This window comes from Talpa europaea (assembly GCF_964194135.1).
Source record: "Talpa europaea genome assembly, chromosome: 11".
NCBI classification, from domain to species: Eukaryota; Metazoa; Chordata; class Mammalia; order Eulipotyphla; family Talpidae; genus Talpa; species Talpa europaea.
Window position 1 is genome coordinate 17,036,377 of NC_140078.1, and position 19,585 is coordinate 17,055,961.

Below are 19,585 nucleotides of genomic sequence, written 5' to 3' on the forward strand. Positions count from 1 at the left end.
GAAAGAGAGGGAGCAAATGACATGGCTCTGATGCAAATGCATGCCTGACACTTTCCTGGAACAGCACGGGGTGGGGTTGGGACGGAGGGGGCGGCTTAGTGCTTCCAGAGCCAAGGAAGCTAGTGGGAAGCCCAGGAGCTGACATGGAGGGGCTGGTGTATTTCCCACGGGTCTCGCAGGTCATGACACTTTGGAGTAAGAGGCAAAGGCATGGAAGGGTTGGGAAAGAAAAGAGATTTGTTCAAAGTCTGGTTTTGTTGCTTAGAATATGAGCAACAAGAGGACAGGGCTTTGTTGTGCACATTATCCATTTCCAGGCCCTGGAAGAGCACCTCGCCCTTGATAACATTCAGTAAATGATTGAACAAGTGAATGAACGAACGAGTAGATCAATGACATGAGATGAGCCGATGAAGTAAATGGGAATGACCCCGCATGTTTACGGAAGAGCCACCCCACCTCCCAAGTACCTACGGCCCCCACCCCGCCGTTAGGCTGCGGGTCCACGCCGCCGCCTCCAGAGGGCGCGGAGAGTTTCTCGCACGGAAGGCTTTGCGTGAGGCACCCCGAGGGGCGGGGCCTGCGGGCGGGCTACGCTCGGCGGGGCTGGTCCACAGGCCGGCGGAACGAGGCTGCGGGACTGAGGCTGTGCGGGGGCGGCCGGAGCGGTTTGAGCGGTGCACGGGCCGAAGATGGCGGCGGAGCGACAGGACGCACTGAGGGAGTTCGTGGCTGTGACGGGCGCCGAGGAGGACCGGGCCCGCTTCTTCCTCGAATCGGCCGGCTGGGACCTACAGGTAGCGCCGCGAGGCGGGCGGGGTCGGGCGGGCCGGAGGCTGCGGGGCACGGGCGCCTGGTGCATCAAGCCCGTGATATCCGAAGCGCACAGTCATCCCGCCGGCCGAGGCCCGAGTCAGGCCTCAGGGTCCTGAGGCCGCTTGCCACGCGTCGCTAGCCCGACTCGGGCATGGGAGAACGCGGGGCAGCCCCGGCCCATGCCTGCCCGGCTTCGCTTTCCCCGTCTGCCTCGCTCGCTCGCGGGGTCAGCGATACTTTGGGCACTGCCGCAGCCCGCGTGGAGCAGGCGAGCCTGGGGGCGTGGCTGAGGCGCCGAGTCTCGTCTGCGGCCCGGACGGGCGAGAATGACCAGCTCTGACTAGAGCAAGCCCGGCGTCTGGGGGAGGGTGAAGCCGGGCCTGGGAATTGGCCCACGCCCCCTCCTGTCCCCTCCTGCCTGATTGCTGGAGAAACCACCGCTGGGGTGGGAGCGCAAGGTTGGAGCCTCTTCATATGTCTTGGTTAAACTCGTGTAAAATGGAGGTGTAGTGGAGTTTATCATAAACTAATTCACTTGCACGTCTTACAGGGTTCGTTAAGTAAGTGTTAATTAAGTCGGCATTAAGATAAGCTATATGAGACAGGGTTTTTGTAAACTGTTGTCTCCAGTGCGTAGAAAATGCCTGTCACTAATAGCCACTCAGTAATTAATTGTAGAGAGAATTCCAATTGTAGAGAGAAGTCTGATGGGCGAGACTTCATCTTAAGTAGGTGACCATGGTTAATATTTATTAAGTATCTACCAGGAGCTAGGTGCTATTCTGACAGTTCTAATACTCAAGTCATTTGACCTTTGAATTTTGCTGCTTGAGGTTTAGGGAGGTTGAGTGACTTGCTCAAAGCTTCACTGGCAATCAAATGAAAGAGACAGATTTTGAATTCTGCCTGATTCCAGAGCCCAAGCTCTGAACCTCCACAGGCCAGGCGCTTTATGTATGATGATTTGTTTATTGCTAGCAACAGTGTGAGGTAAATAAACCTGGCCTCATTGTAAAGATGAGGCTATGCCCAAGGTCACACAGCCACAGTGAGATTGGGACTTGAACTGAGTCTGCTGACTCCACCATTTGAATTATTTTCCAAAATAAAAAGACCCATGGTGTTAATCCCCTATGCTGGGCAGAAATGCAAAACACAGCTTCTGTGTGAAAAACCTAAAAGTTCACAGTGTTACAGTTTGCAGATCATCAGCCCCAGTTTCCTCCCACTGTAGAGGGGGAAACAGATTCTTATATGTGATGTGATTTGCCTGGCAGGGCCAAGGCTTGAATGTAGGCCCCTCAGTGCTAGCTCAGTGGGTGTCCTGTGACTACACATGCCTCCTTAGCAGACCTGATATGTTTGTAAAAGCTCACTACCTCTAGGTGACTGGTTATGTTTCAGGAAGGCACACTAGTCCAAGCAGACCAGTTGGTCCTACAAAAAATCATAAGGCTGGTGACCTTGAAGACAGGAGTCTCTGTAGTCCTCAGTGTTCTTTCTTATTTCTTTGTGCAAAGTAAATGATCGGTAAATATCTACATTAAGTTGATCACAAAGCACTCCTGTATTCCTTTGGTATATATAGAGCTACATGACTGTGCATAAATGTTAGTAGATCCTCTCTCCTGCTGTGCAGGGTTGGTGGGTGTTATATCTCTATTACAGACTAGGAAATTGGCCCTCAGAGAGCAAGCAAAAGTGGCAGTCTGGACTGACCTCCCAGTTTCTGGCTTCTGGTTGTCACCTCAGAGCTGAGATGGCCTGCACAGAGGCCTGGTATCAAGCCTGACACCCCTTAACAGTTGTGTAACCTGGGGCTGTTTTCTCAACTTCTCAGTGCTTCTGTATCAACTATAAAATAAGATAATAATTGTATTTATTACGTAGCGTTTTTTGAAGATTTAATGGGTTAACATATGTAGTTACGTTTAGGACAATGTGATACATGATAAAATACTCAAATGTATATTGCTTTTACTAGAACACATTTCTTAATACAATAAGCATGAGGACTGTCTCCATCCCAACCTCCTCCTTTTCCATTTAGTAGGTGGAATTTGTTTCACGCAATATGAAGACGTACAGTTGTGACTGTTGGTCAGTTTTCTATAGCCCGTAAATATAGACTGCCTTATAACTGTGGGCCATATCTTTGTGCCTCTGTGTTCGAAGGAGATATATATTCAGTGAAGGCCTATTAAAGGATGCAACGTTACAACCTCTGTGTTCCAGATTGCCCTGGCAAGCTTTTATGAGGATGGAGGAGACGAGGATATTGTGACCATTTCACAGGCAACCCCCAGCTCAGTGTCCAGAGGCACAGCCCCCAGGTAAGAACCAACTTCACTTTTATTGCTGCATGGATGTGCTTCCAGAAGTGATGAGGAATTGATTCCTTATTTGACAGAGGGTTCAGACCTGGGGATATGGACTAGTGGGTTTGCATGTGAAAGACTGACTGGTGGGCAGTAGGTCCTTGTAAGACTGGTTTCTTTCCTTAGTTTGTGGTCTGATCTTGAGGGAACCACAGAACCTACTTTTAAGATATTTAAGGGTCTTTATTTATGAACCGTAAGGAATGACTTTTTAACTCTGAAAGTTTTTAAAGTAAAACCACTCACTAGGGCCTCCCTGGTGGCGTAGGGGTTCAATCCCCAGCCAGGGAGTTAACCCACATAGTGCAGCAGACCTCTGCTATCTCCCCCACTGCTCCCCTTAGCAGTGCAGTTCAATAGATCCACCTGTTCTGCTCCCCACTCTGTCTCTGGTGAATCCTCTCTCTCTCTCTCTTTCTCTCTCACACACACACACACACACTCCCGCCCAGCCTATACCCCAGTTCTTGTATGCGTAAATAAATAAATCTTTAGAAAAATAGAAGATAAAGTAAAATGATACAGAGATGCTATAAATGAGTTTAGAAAGGCTCAGCCAGAACAATGTAATATCTGCCTCTCCTTGTGAACAAGGTGTTCCTAGGTCACCCTGAACTAAGCATCCCAGTCTCACCCCCTTTTCCTCATTTCTGAAGTCTTTGTTCTAACCAAACAGATTTGTCTCAGTTCTTCTTCATCTAGTTTTCCTGCTTTTGTCTGAGCCTCTCACCTGCCAGGACATTCCTGCTCTCTCACTTTCTGCCTATCCACATCCCATCCATCCGTCCAGGTGTAGCTCCAGCCCTACTTTCTTTGTTGAGCATTTTACCTCCAACCCCTATCTAGACAGTACACCACAATCCTGTTCCTCAAGACTCCAGTCACAACTACAGTTCATTCACTCTGTAGCCATAACCATGCACTATTGTGTTCTCTTGGACTCTTTTGATATTTGACTTAATTTTATCCCTTAAGTGAATTGTAAATTCCTGGAAGTGGGAGGACTAATATTTTAAGAGCACTGACCATCTGTGTAGCTCTGCTAGACACCACTGTTCTCTTTCTACACTTCAGCAGCTTTGGAAATAGGTAGGGTGCTCATCATTTTCCAGGTCTGGTTGCTGAGTCTTAGATAGGTTGAGTAACTCACAGGTGCTATTATGGCAAATGAAAAGCTGGTATGTCGTAATCAAAGCTGCTTCTGCCACATGCTACGTCCTTCTCCTGCAGCTTCCACCTGTCCACTTACAGGATCAAACAAGAGGTAGAGGTTAATTTCCCCTCCACCCCCTTTATTGTTTTTCATTTTTCATCAGTACAAGCATACTTTTTAAAATTTCAGGAACTGCTACTGTCTGAGTCCCTAAAACTATACAATTAAGTATGGTAACCACTGGCCTCGTGTGGCTCTTTCAATTAAAATTAAGTAGACCAAGCATTCAGGTATTCACACTAACCACTTTTCAGATGATAGTAGCCACATGTGACTGGCAGGTTCCATACTAGACAGTGCAGATACAGCATTTCTGTCGCTGCAGAAAGTGTTTTCTGACATGAGGACTTTTGTGCCACTTCAGGGTTGCAGGATCGCCTAGGAGATGGAATTTTTTATGCTGAAAATTTGAGATTTGAGACAGTTTGCTTATTTGTGGAAACCACAATATAAAGAATTCTTGAATTGGTAATGTCCCTGGGACAACCAAGCCATAAGGTAACTCTCAGATCATTACTCCAGAGGCAGTTACTCTCAGATCATTACTCCAGTGGTTCCCAGCTTGAGTGTGTGTGAGAAATATTTAGACAGCTCCTTAAAACCAGATTGCTAGGCACTCCCTAAAGTGTGTGATCCAAGAGATCTGCAGTAGGACATAAGGCTTTGTGTTTCCCACAGTTTCACCGGCAGTATGAATACTCCTGGTCTGAGGACTGAACTTGGGCAATCACTGCTCCAGTGTAGTACCTGAAATGTACTGCACCATGCAATGGGCTTTACATGTGTTGGTACTCCTGCTGTTCATAAAGCACTGTGAGGTTGACACTGTGACTGTCTTCATTTACACATTAGAAAAGTCTTAGAGAACTTCCTTAGCATGCCCAGCATCCCAAGATGGGAGGCAGAGTTGGGGTCAAACTGAGTATGTGGACACCAGAGCCTGTGTCAGATACTGTCAGGGTCTAAGTGTAAGAACTTAAAGGGAAAGAATCAAACCTGTAGTCAGAGTATACAATTTGTTCAAGCAAGTGTCCATGTGTGTATTTGAAGGCATTTAGCCCACAAAAGAGGATGTTTTCCCCCATAGATGTTAGGCTGAGCATCTGTGGGAAACTCCTCCGGGAAGATTAATGAGTGGAATTAGCTTTTCAAGACACTGGCACAGATCTTAACGTTGAGACCCTTTTGAACTATATCTTACAGGCACTGAGGAATGCCCAGGAGTCTAGCAGGAAATGGATTTGCTGCATCGATTGGTCTTTGATCTCCCATTTTTAGCTCATAGAATCTCAAAGCCTGTTCTGTTCCTTGATTGTCTCCTTGAAATAAATGTTTCTTCATAACTAAACTGTGGCTTCCTCCTAGTAAACAATTCCTTCCTTTCTGTCTAGCTTAAGTAAAGCTGTAGTTCCCTCTTCCTCCCATATTAAAGAAAGGAAATGTAGAAAATGTTTTTGTAAAATATGTTTCATAATCCTTGAAAAACTAAGGTTCCTTGAGAACAGGTCTAAACTAGGGAGAAGGGGCAGCGAGGCATTAGCCTTTCTCACACCCATTTTTAATGTGCCCTCTGCACACACGTGCGCAGCTCTACTTATTTGCCTAAACACTGATGAGTACTTTTTCTTGACTAACCTATAACAGAATTAGAAGCCTCCTTGCCCACATACTCATTTCATTTCTCCTTGACTACTCGTCCCCCTCCATGTCTAATGTCAGGTCTCTGGATTTGTATATGCTGCTTTCCTATAACGCCCTGCTGTTCCTCTTTCCCATAGCCCCACCTTCCTCTTTGGAACAGACTGGCCATCCACCGGTTCTTCAGTGCTCACTCCAAATGTTGCATTCTGGGAAGTTTTCTTGATATCCCCTCATCTCCACCCCACTCAGAGCGGAAGGCTGTGTGCTTCCCTCTGTCACAGCCCCCATTGCGTCGTGTTTAATGGGTTGTTTCCTGGCTGAAATGGTCCTAGCCTGCAAGTCTAGGAGGAGGATTGTCTGGTCGTCTTTATAGAAACCTAGCTTCCGGTTCAGTGCCTGGCGCATAGGCATTCCCTCAGTATTTAAAAATTAAGTGATGAAAGTAGCTTTCCAGTAATAAATTTTTAAAGTAGTACTACAGACCCCTTCCCATTCCCCCTCCTCCCAAGGGGAACTTGAACTTAAACTTATCACCATCTATTTCATAATAGTGCTTTTTTTTTTTGGTATCCAAGTTTAATTTATTAAAGACATCATGAAATCAATAAAATAATTTCTCTAAACCTTTATAAATGGTAGAATTTTAGACTGTTTACATGCTTTTCTAAAAACATTTCCATCAGCAGCCCCAAATACATTTAAAAGGAAGATGCTTAAGTATACATGGTTAATGCAATTTTGGTCATGCTATGATTTCAAATAACTCTGAAACAGGAAAGCACAAGACGTTTTTCAGCAGAGTTCATTATCATATTTCATAATAGTGCTTTAAAATTCTCAAACCTGTGTGATCTTGAGGAAACAAATGCCACATTGTTTTGCATATGAACTTAGAGAAATAAGCCCTCTTCCACATAGATCTTCTCCTGCCCCGCCAAAACAATAACCCTGGTGTCGTCAACTCCTTAGCCACTGATGATGGAGGTTACCTTTCTTAACTCCCCCTGAGATCATTTTGTTCCTTTTTGTGTCTCCAGTGATAATAGGGTGACATCCTTTAGAGACCTTATTCATGACCAAGACGAGGATGAGGAGGAAGAGGAGGGTCAGAGGTGAGTCTTTGATGGGGGACAGAGTCCACAAAAAAGTCCATCACAATGTGTAAATCATAGTAACATGTCAACCATCCAGGATTAAACACGCACAGTTAGCATTCATCATTACTCCTGTGGGCTGGTCTGGACGGATTATACCGTCGATGCTATTTGCCATTCTTTCTCTGAAATGGTTCCTCTCCCCTCACCTTTTATATTTTATTTTATTTTTTTATTTTTTGCTGGTATTCTGGGTTTGGTTTAGGTTTTTAGTTATTAAAAGACTATTTTTTCAAGAATATTAGGGCACGGGAAAGAAATAGATAAGAAAAAGTCTTTCATAATACCACATCCCAGAGGTAACCAGGTTTCAGTATTTGGATGTATTTCTTTCCAGCTTTTTCTTTCTAATTAAAATAGCTCTATATCACCTTATTAATAGATGAAAAAGCAGAGCAAAATACATATTCACCAATACACATACACTTACTATTTGTTTCTAACTTTAAGGAATGTTATAATAAAGCTAGTGTTTATGGTAGTAAATACAGAATAGTGTATTAAAGTATAATACTCATCTACCTTGTGGTAAGTATGGTTAATATTTTTGCATATTTTCATTTAGTCTTTGTTCTGTACATAAATATACTTTGTTTTACATCATATTTTACATAATGATGGTCAGATAATTTTGTTTCAGTTTTTATTAGTTTAATGCTACATCTTAAACACTTTCTCCATATCATTAAAATTGTTCAGAAGCATTACTAGTGACTATAATAATCCCCCATCAGACAGGATTTCAGCAGTAAGATTATTTCCTGCTTTTTTTGCCACTGTAAGTAAATATCAATGCTGTGAACAAATTTGTGTATTAATCTTTGTCTACATTTCAGATTATTTTCTTAAAATAGTTTCTAGAATTTAAAATGCAGGGTCAAGGGCCAGAATATTTTTAAGGCATTTGATTACATGCTCCTTGTTTGAGGCTTTGAGACCCCTTTGTTAAAGATCTTACAATCCATTGAGCAGAAGTTCATCTACTTAGAATGAATAAGAACAAACTAACTATAGCTGACCTTCTTGGGTCTTATTCTCCAAGGAATCTGCCTTAGTTGTCAAACATTCCTAAGGATTATTGTATAATAAGCATTTTGAAAAGGCAATTTCCTATTCATGGTCACGCTTTGGGAAGTAGACTGAGAAATTACTTGTGTTCTGTTTTCTGCTTTCATCCACATAGTGACCTTTGTACACCTCAGATCCTTCTTTTTAGATACATTCAAGGCTCAGGAATAAATGTTAATTTCAGGGTTTTACGCTTTTTGAGTAAGAGGCATTAACAAGAAGTACGTGAATGCCCAGCTCCTAATAGATCTCCTCCTCCCTCTCCTTTATTTCTCTCCCTCTTACTTCCTTTGTCTCTTAGCATTTCAGACCTGAAATGGCACTGGTGCTGTTTTCCTCGCCAAGGCCCATGGCCTTGGCTCACATTCTCTGGGGAATGTCAGGAAATTGAAGGCTAAGACTAACATTATAGATTCTCAATTCTCCCTACCTGGGGAGTGCCATTGTCTTGCCTGTGAATAGGGGTGATGAGGAGGCAGGTAGTCAGGTTATGTGACTACTGGTTTTCAGCCCAGGTAAAAAAGTGCCAACTGAATCTCAGTCAGTCATTCCTGACCCTTTACAAAACCTGCTATGGGTATCCTGGGCTTGTGTTTGAACTTCCCTGACCTTCTCCAGTACCCTCTCCTCAGTGTCCCTGGTATAGCTGACACAAACAGTGAGGTAAAGTGAGGCTTGGGTGAACTCTCAGTGCTGTATCACACCACCTCACATGTGTGCATTACTCTTTGCTTGTTCTTTTGCATACATCCGCTGATTTGAACCTCACGACCTGACTTAAGGAGCAGGTAGGTAGGGCATGTGATCCCTCCCATTTCAAGTCAAGCAAAGTGAGGTTTAAGGCAATGCACTGGCTTGCCCAGGGTCACTCAGCAGCAGAGCCAACACTGGAGCCTAGCTGCTTGTACTAACCACACCATTGCCACCATTAACTCAGAGCTGCTAGTGGTAGCTGCTTCTGACCATACGTGCTGTCTCCTGGAGAGGCCACCAGATGTATACTTCCCAGTTGGGACTCTGCAGAGTTGATGTGCTGTCATGCATGCCTGGAATGCACTTTCTTGCTTTCTTTACCTGTTAAAGCTTGCCCTCATCTTCAAGACTCAGTCCAAAAGACCCCTTTCTAGGAAGCCTTTGCCATCCCCCCACCTAAGTGTGTCTAGAGCACCACTTAACTTTTATTGCTACTCATACTATGTTATGCCTGCCTCTTTACATGTGTCCCTCTAGGCAGTAAGTTCCTTAAACACAGGCATTGTATCCTTCACCTCTATGTGCCCAGCCCCTGGGCTAAAGCCCTGCGCGTGCTCTCTTCATGTTGTCTAAGTGCATTTGGTGTTAGACGTGTATTTTCTGCACAGGTTTTATGCTGGGGGCTCAGAGCGAAGTGGACAGCAGATTGTTGGCCCTCCCAGGAAGAAAAGTCCCAACGAGCTGGTGGATGATCTCTTTAAAGGTGCCAAGGAGCATGGAGCCGTAGCTGTGGAGCGAGTGACCAAGAGCCCTGGAGAGACCAGTAAACCAAGAGTGAGCATTGGAGTTTATTTTCTGTGCCCACAGGACTAAGGTTCCAAAGGCGGAATCCATGCCTCCCTCACCCCATGGTGGCTGACTTTGTTTTTGTTTGCTCACTCGCTGTCCTGTGCAGAAGAGGAGTGCAGTGTCTCCCGCCCTTTAACATGAAATCAAGATTTGGGGAAAAGTTTTCAAACCTGTGTATTATGATCTGGATATAAACCTGTTTGTTTAGCCTGTCCAATTTGACTTAATTCTTTTGCTTTATTTTGATTTTATTGAATTAATAGCCACCTACTTTACATAAAATCTGAATTTCTGTCTTTCAGAAAATCAAAAAGTCTTTAGTGTTTTCTGCCCCAGATTCTGACAAGGCCATGATTAACTAGAGCTTGTAGCAGCTATGTAGTCAGGCAGTACTTTGCCTTCTATTCTCACCCCAGTCCTAGCCGCTTAGTTCATTTCCCATACTGCCTGGCTCTCTAGCTCTGAGTTTGATGCCCAGAGAAAGTGTCTAATTAACAAACTTGAGATACTCATTATATCTGAGTAACCCCACCACCATGGGTACCCCTCAGGTGTTTATGAGTGTGTCTTTTATAGCCCTTTGCAGGTGGTGGCTACCGCCTTGGGGCAGCACCAGAAGAAGAATCTGCCTATGTGGCAGGAGAAAGGAGGCGGCATTCTGGCCAAGACGTGAGTGCATCTCCCTTTCTTGAGGAAGTAAACTGTTCTGCCATTTTTCAGAAGGGATAGGTCACATGTTGGGCATGAACCAAAAGCTTCTGAAAGCAAAGCCACTAGAGGCAGTGATCTTGCTATTGTCCATGAGCTGAGAGGCTTATGAGAAATAAAGGCAGCTCGAAGGAAATTGTTGGGGGAGTGGGGCCTCATGAGGAGGAAATAGGGAAGGTAGATAAATGAACACATTTTTTGAGGGCACCGTGGATATCTCAGGCAGAGGGACAGTGTAACCAGAGTTCTCTGATGGTAGGGGCATGGCTACAGGACTTGAGCTTCAGACCGCTGAAGGCATGAAATACAGCTTTTTAAAAATTGTGCTACTGTTGTCTAGTCCTTTTCCTCCCCATGCACAGGGTACCCCCCCCATAATAAATGAAATATTATATATGCAGTTTTGAGGGTTTTTTATCCTTTAATATTATGCCATAGACATTTTTCAAATACCATTTGTGATCACAAATACTATTTGTGACCATTTGTTTTTAATTATTTTGGTTTTTATTCCAAAATAGTCAAGCAAGGAGAAAATAAAAGTCCTATCCACCAGAAGCAGCAGCTACTAGTACATTGGTTTTTAACCTCTTAAACCCTTTCCTATAAATACGTGTAAAGAGTTTTTAACAAATTGTAGTTACCATTTTTAATGACTGCCCAATAGTCTATGAGTAGATTTGCCGTGATAGCTTAGTTGAGCATGACCTGTATGCCAAGCATGCTGGCAAACCATAGGGGAGCCATATCTCTGTTGAGTCACTTGCTCACAGCCACTTAGCTAGTGAGTGGCAGAGTCAAATGCAGACTTTTATCAAAGCTCATGCATTTAATCTGTGCCATATTATTTTAATACTTGTTTGATTATTTATCGATTGACTTCCTGATACATGCATGTGTCTGTGTTTTAATAATGGCATAGTAAAGAGTGAAAACCTACTAATTTGCAGGTTCACGTTGGTGGGCCTGCCAGCTTCCTGACAGTATTTGGACTGCTTACTCCCTATTGTCACAGGTCCATGTAGTGTTGAAGCTCTGGAAGAGTGGATTCAGCCTGGACAATGGTGAACTCAGAAGCTACCAAGACCCAGCCAATGCCCAGTTTCTGGAGTCTATCCGTAGAGGGTAAGTAGAAAAACCCTCTAGGGTTCATATCCATGAGTGAGATGGCAGATGGGAAAGAAACTGATCTGAATATTTATTAGAAATGTAGAAAAGATTAAAATTAGTGCAGGTTGAGATACAGATTCACAGACCTGCTGCTTAGACCTTGTGTGTTCATTTGTGTGGGCCTATGGCAGAACCAAGTGACCAAATACAATAAAGCTTTCTGCCGTGAATTTACACAGACAAGAGAAGAGAGAGGCATACAGGTAGCCACTAGAGTATCTGGTTCTCTGTAAAGACGCAGCAATTTTCAGAATTCAAGCTGAGAAGTTTCTTCTCCCCTTGCACCTGTCGTTTCCATCCTGCTCTGTTTATACCCAGCATTGCCTTTCTCCCACAGGGAGGTGCCAGCAGAGCTACGGAGATTAGCCCATGGTGGGCAAGTGAACTTGGACATGGAGGACCATCGGGATGAGGACTTTGTGAAGCCCAAGGGAGCCTTCAAAGCCTTCACTGGCGAGGGTCAGAAACTGGGCAGGTGAGGCGGAGAAGGAGCAGAACGGGGCGGGAGATAGTCACTGCAGCAGACCCTAGTCACTCACTTTGCATAGCTCTTTATTGTTCATAGTACTTCAGGTTTCATTTTTATTGGAGAAAGAGTATGGAAAACATGGGCTTTGATATTAACCGTCCCCATTCTTACTCATCATACTGTATTGCATCCTAGATGTTCTCACATGGATTTGAGACAAGATGCTTCATCCCTAAGTTTTCTCATCAATAGTGGAAGTGATGACTCATCACCTCATGAACTATTGTGGGACAGGGAAGAATGAATACATACAAGGTGCAGGACACAGAGACCCAGCTCGGGAATGGGCTCTCCATAAATGTACACCTTGTTCTTCATGCTTCCCCAACTCACCTTATTTTTAGCGTGTGTAAGAAAAGTAATTAGAAGCAACACATCTGCCATTCTTTTGACTCTCAAATGCTGAGCACCAGCTCTGTGCAAGAGGCTATGCTGGGAAAAATGCCAAAAACATTTGTTGCCTCCTTGTGTGGAGGACTTGCTAAATATCTAGCATGTGTTAAGCTTTCTGCACTTGTCATCTCTAATTCTCACAACCCATCAGTCCTTGTGTTGTTACACCTGGAGACTCTGAGCCCTGGGAACTTCCTCAAGGTCACACCTCTTGTTTAGGTCATCAGTGGAGCTGGGACCAGATGGTGTGTCTTGTGCTATTTCTCCAGTATCACACTGGCTTCCTTAGAAACAGTGACTTCCATTTGGTGGACTCCCTACCCTAACATATTACAGTGGTGATGGGGCCAGTATTTCTATTTTATAGAAAAGGAAATTGAGAAGTGAAGATGCTCAATAACTTGCTGAGGGCCACAGCTCATAAGTGGGTTGTCTGGGACCAAGGGAGAAGTATGAGAAAGCATTTCCAGTGTAAAACTTGACAAAGTTCTGACTAATAGGACTGACTGCACAGAATATCAAGGGAGAAAACTTATACATTGCATAACTTTTGTAAAAATTTAAAATAGCTCTACAATAGGTGCTTCTGTTTTCTTACCTGTAAAGTAGAGGTAATGCCCTCCAAGGGAGGGTTACAGTGACTCTCTGAGGCCATGCTGAGTTCTCTTTCTGATCGACACAATAGCTTCAGTGAATACCTGTTCTACACTTGAATTTGTTATAAACAATTAAAGAACAAGCTGCCTACAGTCTAATTAAACTTGGCCTATTGCCCATAGAACTAATGAAAATAGTAGATCTTAAGCATTTACTGTGTAATTTTATTTATTTTTAAGATTTTATTTTTATTTATGCATACAAGAAGTAGGATATAGACTAGCGGTGTGGGGGGGGCAGGAGAGAGGATTTACCAGAGACCGAGTGGGGAGCAGAACAGGTGGATCCACTGAAATACACTGCTGAGGGGAGCAGCAGGTGAGACAGGAGAGGTCTGCTGCTCCATGTGGGTTAGCTCCCTAGCCAGGGATCGAACTCCTGCCACAGTGGCTGGCAATAGCTTGATAGTGCTGAGTCTTTTACCCTTGCGCCACTAGGGAGGCCCTACAGTATAATTTTTAAATTTCACTATTTCCAAGCATCTCTTGAGGCCTGTGGTGGTGTGGCTTATCTGTGTATGCAACCTATATTTGAGTCCCACATGCTGTGACGCATAGATCTCCTCTCATTGCTCGCATAGCATAGCCAGTAGTCTCTCTTCTGAGCTCCACTTTACAATTCTCTAAGCCCATATTTTTCATTCACCAAAAAGAAGTTCTCTCTTCAGGACTTGTTGGCTAGATATATGCTTTGGGACATTATTTCACACACTGGGGCCCATCAAGTGCCCGACCTGCAGGAGGTTCACAAGCGGAACATGGAAAGGGATGTGGAGGTCGAATACATTTGCCTTAACTGCATGTTCTCTCATCTCACTTAATATGCATGTGGCTTGTGCTGCTGCTGGTGGTATAATATGTGGCATTCTGAAGCCTTCCCAGAGATAGCTCCAGGTTTCCGCTCGGAAAGCACTTCCAGTTGGATTTGTTGTACCTGCCCTTTTTAGGTGTGGTCAGTAGGAAAAGAGAGGTGTAGAAGTGAACTAATTAGCGGTTTGGGGAAGCCAGCAAGCTCTCATCTCTCTTTCCTCTGCAAAGGTGTCAGCCAGGGCATCTCAGCCTACAAACAAGATGCCTGGGTGGCTTACAGCAGAGAGATGTAAATCTCCAAATGATGATGGAGCGTTGGAGTTCTGTGTGCATTTTGTGTCTATTAGCCACCCTAGGTGCTTTATATGATTTCCCCCTTTAATCCTCACAAAAATAGAGCAAGGCGAGGTAAACTTAACCCTTGTTAAAGATTCTGTTACTATCTTTGTTGAAGCTAAGGGAGCGTAAGTAATTCGCCTACCTTCACAGTACTTAGTAGGTACTGATTGATTTTAAGATCCAAGCTCTAAACACTTCCACGGAGGCTGTGTCATTGTTAGTGAGTAATTTATCCCTACCATGCCCCTTTGGGAAATCTTGGACCTTTTGTGATAGTTTATACATGAGTATGAAGTACATACGGAAGAGGTTGCACTAGAGAATGCAGCCCTGGAAATTCCATCACAAGCAAAGAGTTTGGACTCCTCGCTTATATCCCCCAGTAATCAGCTCTGTCAGGCCTGCCTCAGCTGCAGGCTGAGTGCCCTTTCTCCTTCTGCCTGAGCCTTTCTCTTGGGAGCTAAAACTCCTGTTGCGTCCTCCAGTCTCAGATCTAGGTTTTCCACCCCAGACTGTCATGCGTGTTGCTTTCCTCCCTTCAAGCTGTTGTTCAGGGGACGACCCCAAGGAAGAGTGGCTTGAGAAATTTGTCCAAGGTTACTCAGGAATGAGGGGGCTGGCAGTAGCTCAGGGTTTGAGGCGCATACTGCTGGGCCTGTAAGTTCCATGAAGGCAGCAATACTCACTGGGTCACTCCTTGTATCAGCAGAACTAGACACTGAAATGGGATTTCCTTCCTGCTAGGGACTTTTATTTCTCTTCGTGTCCTGATAGAATCCTCTCTCCTCAGCACTGCCCCCCAGGTGTTGAATACCAGCACTCCAGCCCAGCAGGCAGAAAACGAAGCCAAAGCCAGCTCTTCCATCTCAATTGATGAGTCACAGCCAACCACAAACATCCAAATACGGCTTGCCGACGGCGGGAGGCTGGTGCAGAAATTTAACCACAGCCACAGGTACCTTCTGGCCTAGCTTTTGTAGGAGGGTCCCAGAGACTCGCACCAATGGGTGGGAAGCAGGAAACTGCTCTTCCTGTAAACACCAGCAGGCACCCCGCGCATTTCCCAAAGGAGGCAGTGGATGGGAAGGCCTGCAAGTCTGGTCCCCACTCTTCCTTGAAGTGTGACCAGGATTGCTCTATCCAGCCTGGGTCATATGGGTCTCGTTTCTCATGTCTAATCAGAGGGTCGGATTCCTCGGGGGTGTTTTTAACCACCAAACTCTTTGAAGTCTTGGCTAAAGCCCAAGTGCAGAAAAGATAGGTTTTTAACGTATGCTTGATAGAGGGGAGAGGGCCCACAGTGCCAGCATCTCCTCTTCCTCCCTCCCCTTTGGGAACTCTAAAAAACCACTACCTTGTTAAGGTCTCTTCTAGATTTGGCCATTGAGGATTCTAGAACACCAAATCATCTGGGGGATCAAAACAACTCTGCCTCCCACACAGCGGGGAAACTCTGAGGCTTAGTGCAATGGTCAGCAGGGGCAAACTGTTGCCAGTAACAATATTTAGCAACTCCTTTCTCTGGAATAGCAGTGTCTAAATTTCATCATTCACAGACCAACTAAATGAGAAGCCACATGTGGCACCAAGTGAATGACTTGACAGTCCTTGAGCATGGACAGGGTTAGGATAAAAGTGTAAAACAAGCCCCAGGAGCATATGGAGGCTTTGTTCAAACATTTCTTGTTCACTAGATACATTTCAGATGCTTATGGGATTAACCTCTCCACAGAGTTAAGTGCTTTGCCTCAGCTTCATTTCATTAACTCCGGCCATTTAGCATGCGCTGCTCACTCCCTGCGGTGGACAGCTCGCCCCCAGGCTTACTAGCTGGGTGGCAGGCTCTGTCTGCTACAAGTGTCACATTGCATGTGGATGTTCAGGCCCTCAAATGTGCCACATTATGAATTGCATAGTTTTTCAGCACTGTAGGGGCGAAGCCTGTCTGTTCCTGGGTGATCCATTCTCGTGATCGTCAGGTTCAGGACACAGTGCTAAAGTGGAACCCCTGCACTCCAAAGCTGCCTCCCTGCCGCCATCCTTCTCATTAATTTATGTTTAAGTGCTTCCTCTGACACACAAATGAGACATAGTATTTTCTCTCTTTGTAGAATTCCTAGACTACAGAAGTGATAGGCCTTAATCAGATCATCCCAGAACTGTGATTGCACCCTTGTTCAGTGCCACAGAAAAAGGCCAGGGAACAGAGATTAGGAGTATGGGGAAGGCTGCTCTGAGCAGGGGCATCCAAGCTGAGGCTCAAGGTTTGATTAGGACTACAGGAAGGGAATAGGCAAGAGGAAGAGGAACCCAAACATGGGCAGAAAGCTTGGCATGGAAGTCTGAAAGGAGGAAGATAGCAAGGAGAAGAAAGGTGGTATGAAAGTGGGCCTTGGCACCACAGTAAGGATGCTGCTGTTCGTCCCAAGGAAAACGGAAACAACTGGGAAGGCTTTAGGTCATGATCTAGTATGCTTCCAAATGAGAGCTCTGGCTGCCCTGTGGAGATTGAGGCCAGGGGAGGGGACTTAGGGAAATGTGAAGCACCCGTTTTTTAGGGTGGGGGTTGTCAACACCGAGAAGGGCGCACCTCACCTCCGCACTCACCCCCATTCCACCAGGATCAGCGACATCCGACTCTTCATCGTGGATGCCCGACCGGCCATGGCTGCCACCAGCTTTGTCCTCATGACTACCTTCCCGAACAAAGAGCTGGCTGACGAGAGCCAGACCCTGAAGGAAGCCAACCTGCTCAACGCCGTCATTGTGCAGCGGTTAACATAACCGCTCAGGCCCGGCGGGCATCCTCGCCTCCGCCTCCACGGACCCCACCCCGTGGGGACCCCCCTCCCAGCATCCCCCACACACCCAGCAGTCCAGTGCCACGTCTCCTCCGTAGCTCTGGGTTCTTAGATCTCGGTTGGACATTTGTTTTCTCCTTAGTTGCATTACCTGGGTTTTTGTGACGATCAATGAACTTTAAAGAAAAAAATAAAAACAACCAAAAAAATTGAAGGACTATCACCAGCATGTTGTATGGAACCTCTCCCACTGAAGCAGGTTCGTTGCTTTCAAATCATATTTATCTCCAGAGTGTGTGGGGGGAAGCCTTTCTTCCATACTGTCTGCATAAAGATTGCTCATGGCACCATCTACTGGTCCAGTATCACCCTCGCCAAGGTGACCAGTAGAGGATTTCTCCCTTTATGGAGAAGGGAGTGGCACGCTTGGAGAAAAGCTTACAGCCACAAGCTCCCACAAGAAATGATCTCTTACTGGTATAAAACCAGGCAGAGCAAGCATTCCCTGAAGAGTGAGGCCAGATCCAGATAAATACCACCTCTTCAGGTAAAAATAAAACTTCCCTTTGCTCCTTTCACTCAAACCCTGAGAAGTTCAGGCTCCCTGGACTTTGGCCAGTTGAGATTGTAACTGCACCTGCCTATGTCAGCTCTGCCCTCCTGCATCACCAGATGATCTCACCCTGGTGATTTCCTTTACTCCATGTGTAGAAACGTGAATGCACTATGGAGGTAGATGGGCACTTTTTATTGGGAAACAAACAGCCTGTGTCAAACCAGATGAATTCAGAGTCAGGGTATCTTTGCCTGGAAGATAAACAGAATCAAAATGCCCCTGAACTGTTCACTAATGATGTGCGGCATATCCAGTTTGAAGAAGGTGTGGGTCTTCTGAGCTACAAGCACCTTTGACTTAGCATTTGCAGAGTGCTCTACATAAATTTTGAGGATAATGCCAGTGCATAGCTTTGGGTGCAGATTTTGTCTCACAGATTCTGTCCGGCAGATTCTGCCCTGTCAAATTCTTTCTTCCAGCAACTTATATATGACTGTCCCAGCCTGGTAAAGACCCTGCCCTCCAGAGTGTGCTTCTTGTGCACATGTGGGAGAGGAGGCTCACTGGGGTCTTGGAGGCAAGCTTTTCCACCTCCCTAGCCAAATGAACCAAGGACTTAGAATCAATACTGACTCAGAATCTCCTGGTTTTGAGTCACAGCGCACCCCAGTCTTGCAGTCATCACCAGTCACTCTCTCCTGCTTCCTCCGCTGCAGTGAGCCAGGAACCAGTAGTACTACCTGCAGCTGGGAAGGGCTTGGGTTTCAAACGCAACCTGAGGGAGACTTAGTTTGGTGCTTCTGACCCAAACTGGCAGGCTGTATTGGCAGGTGGAGGTAACTATGGAAACGAAAAGTGGGTCTGGAAAATTTTTGTAAATTTTTGTCACCTTGACCATTAAAACCCAGAATGAGGACAATGGAGTTTTGTACTTTGTAATGGTTGCTTTGAAGGAAGTTGTATAATAACTGCAGCTGCTCGAAGTGCTTCTATGCCTCACCACAGTCCGTCCCTAAGGTCCAGATCACACAGCTGATGAGGGGTAAGGTCTGCTTCCACAGCTCCTGGTCTTCACCCACTGCACCTGTATACAGACACAGACACTGTCCCCAAGCCCTGCCCTGTGTCCATGCACTCAGCCCCCTCCTACCCCTCTTCAGGGTTTCTGTTTATGTTAATTAGCACACATCAGAAAAGATTATAAAAACACCACTTAAAACCTGCATCACCTAGGATAGTTTACAAAGTTCTCTGTCTCCCTACCCATCCCTGGAAAGTGAGTAAGGCAGCCAGTTTGTTGTAGTTCTAAAAGGCTGGGGTTCTGGCCCAGGATCAGGAGTTTGCCAACCACAGAGCCAGGGGTCTGGATCCAGGCTGAGTAAGGATGTTTTCAGCCCTAGTTTTCTGTTCTGGATGGCACAGATGGAAAGGTTTCTTTGCCCACATAGGCTGCATGGGTTTGGTTTGGTTTGGTTTGGTTTGGTTTGGTTTGGTTTGGTTTTCAAAGAAAAGGGTACTGGACAGCTACTGCTTCTGAGACTTCTGAATTCAGGACAGTTCTCAGCGTTTTGTGAAACTGTGAGCACATTGTGAATCATGCCCAAAATTGGTCAGTAAGTAAAGGGAACCTCCTGGCATTAAGTGAGCTGGGCCAAGGTTATGTTACAAAACCTGAGACATCCCTATGGAAAGATACCCAAAGTTCATCGCTGAGTGAAAAATACAAGCTGTCAAGCTGATGCCCTGAGGCGTTCAGTTGAATCCAGTCTTCACTGTGGGGCATGCACACTGTCTATTTGGTCTTATATACC

At 45.4% G+C, this 19,585-nt stretch overlaps 1 protein-coding gene across 2 annotated transcripts; it reads left to right on the top strand.

Annotated features, from left to right (window-relative positions):
* Positions 1 to 692: 692 nt before the first annotated feature.
* On the top strand, positions 693 to 17,431 carry NSFL1C (NSFL1 cofactor; the record flags this gene model as incomplete). Of its 2 annotated transcripts, XM_084248348.1 has the most annotated exons (9): positions 693 to 797; positions 3,052 to 3,149; positions 7,086 to 7,160; positions 9,632 to 9,797; positions 10,389 to 10,481; positions 11,536 to 11,645; positions 12,028 to 12,165; positions 15,208 to 15,372; positions 17,039 to 17,431. In XM_084248348.1, the coding sequence occupies 9 exons, from the start codon at positions 693 to 695 to the stop codon at positions 17,199 to 17,201; spliced, it is 1,113 nt and encodes a 370-aa protein (XP_084104474.1). In that variant the 3' UTR covers positions 17,202 to 17,431. The 2 variants fall into 2 exon arrangements, with proteins under 2 accessions (XP_084104474.1, XP_084104475.1); XM_084248349.1 differs by lacking the exon at positions 10,389 to 10,481.
* Between the last annotated feature and the right edge of the window lie 2,154 nt (positions 17,432 to 19,585).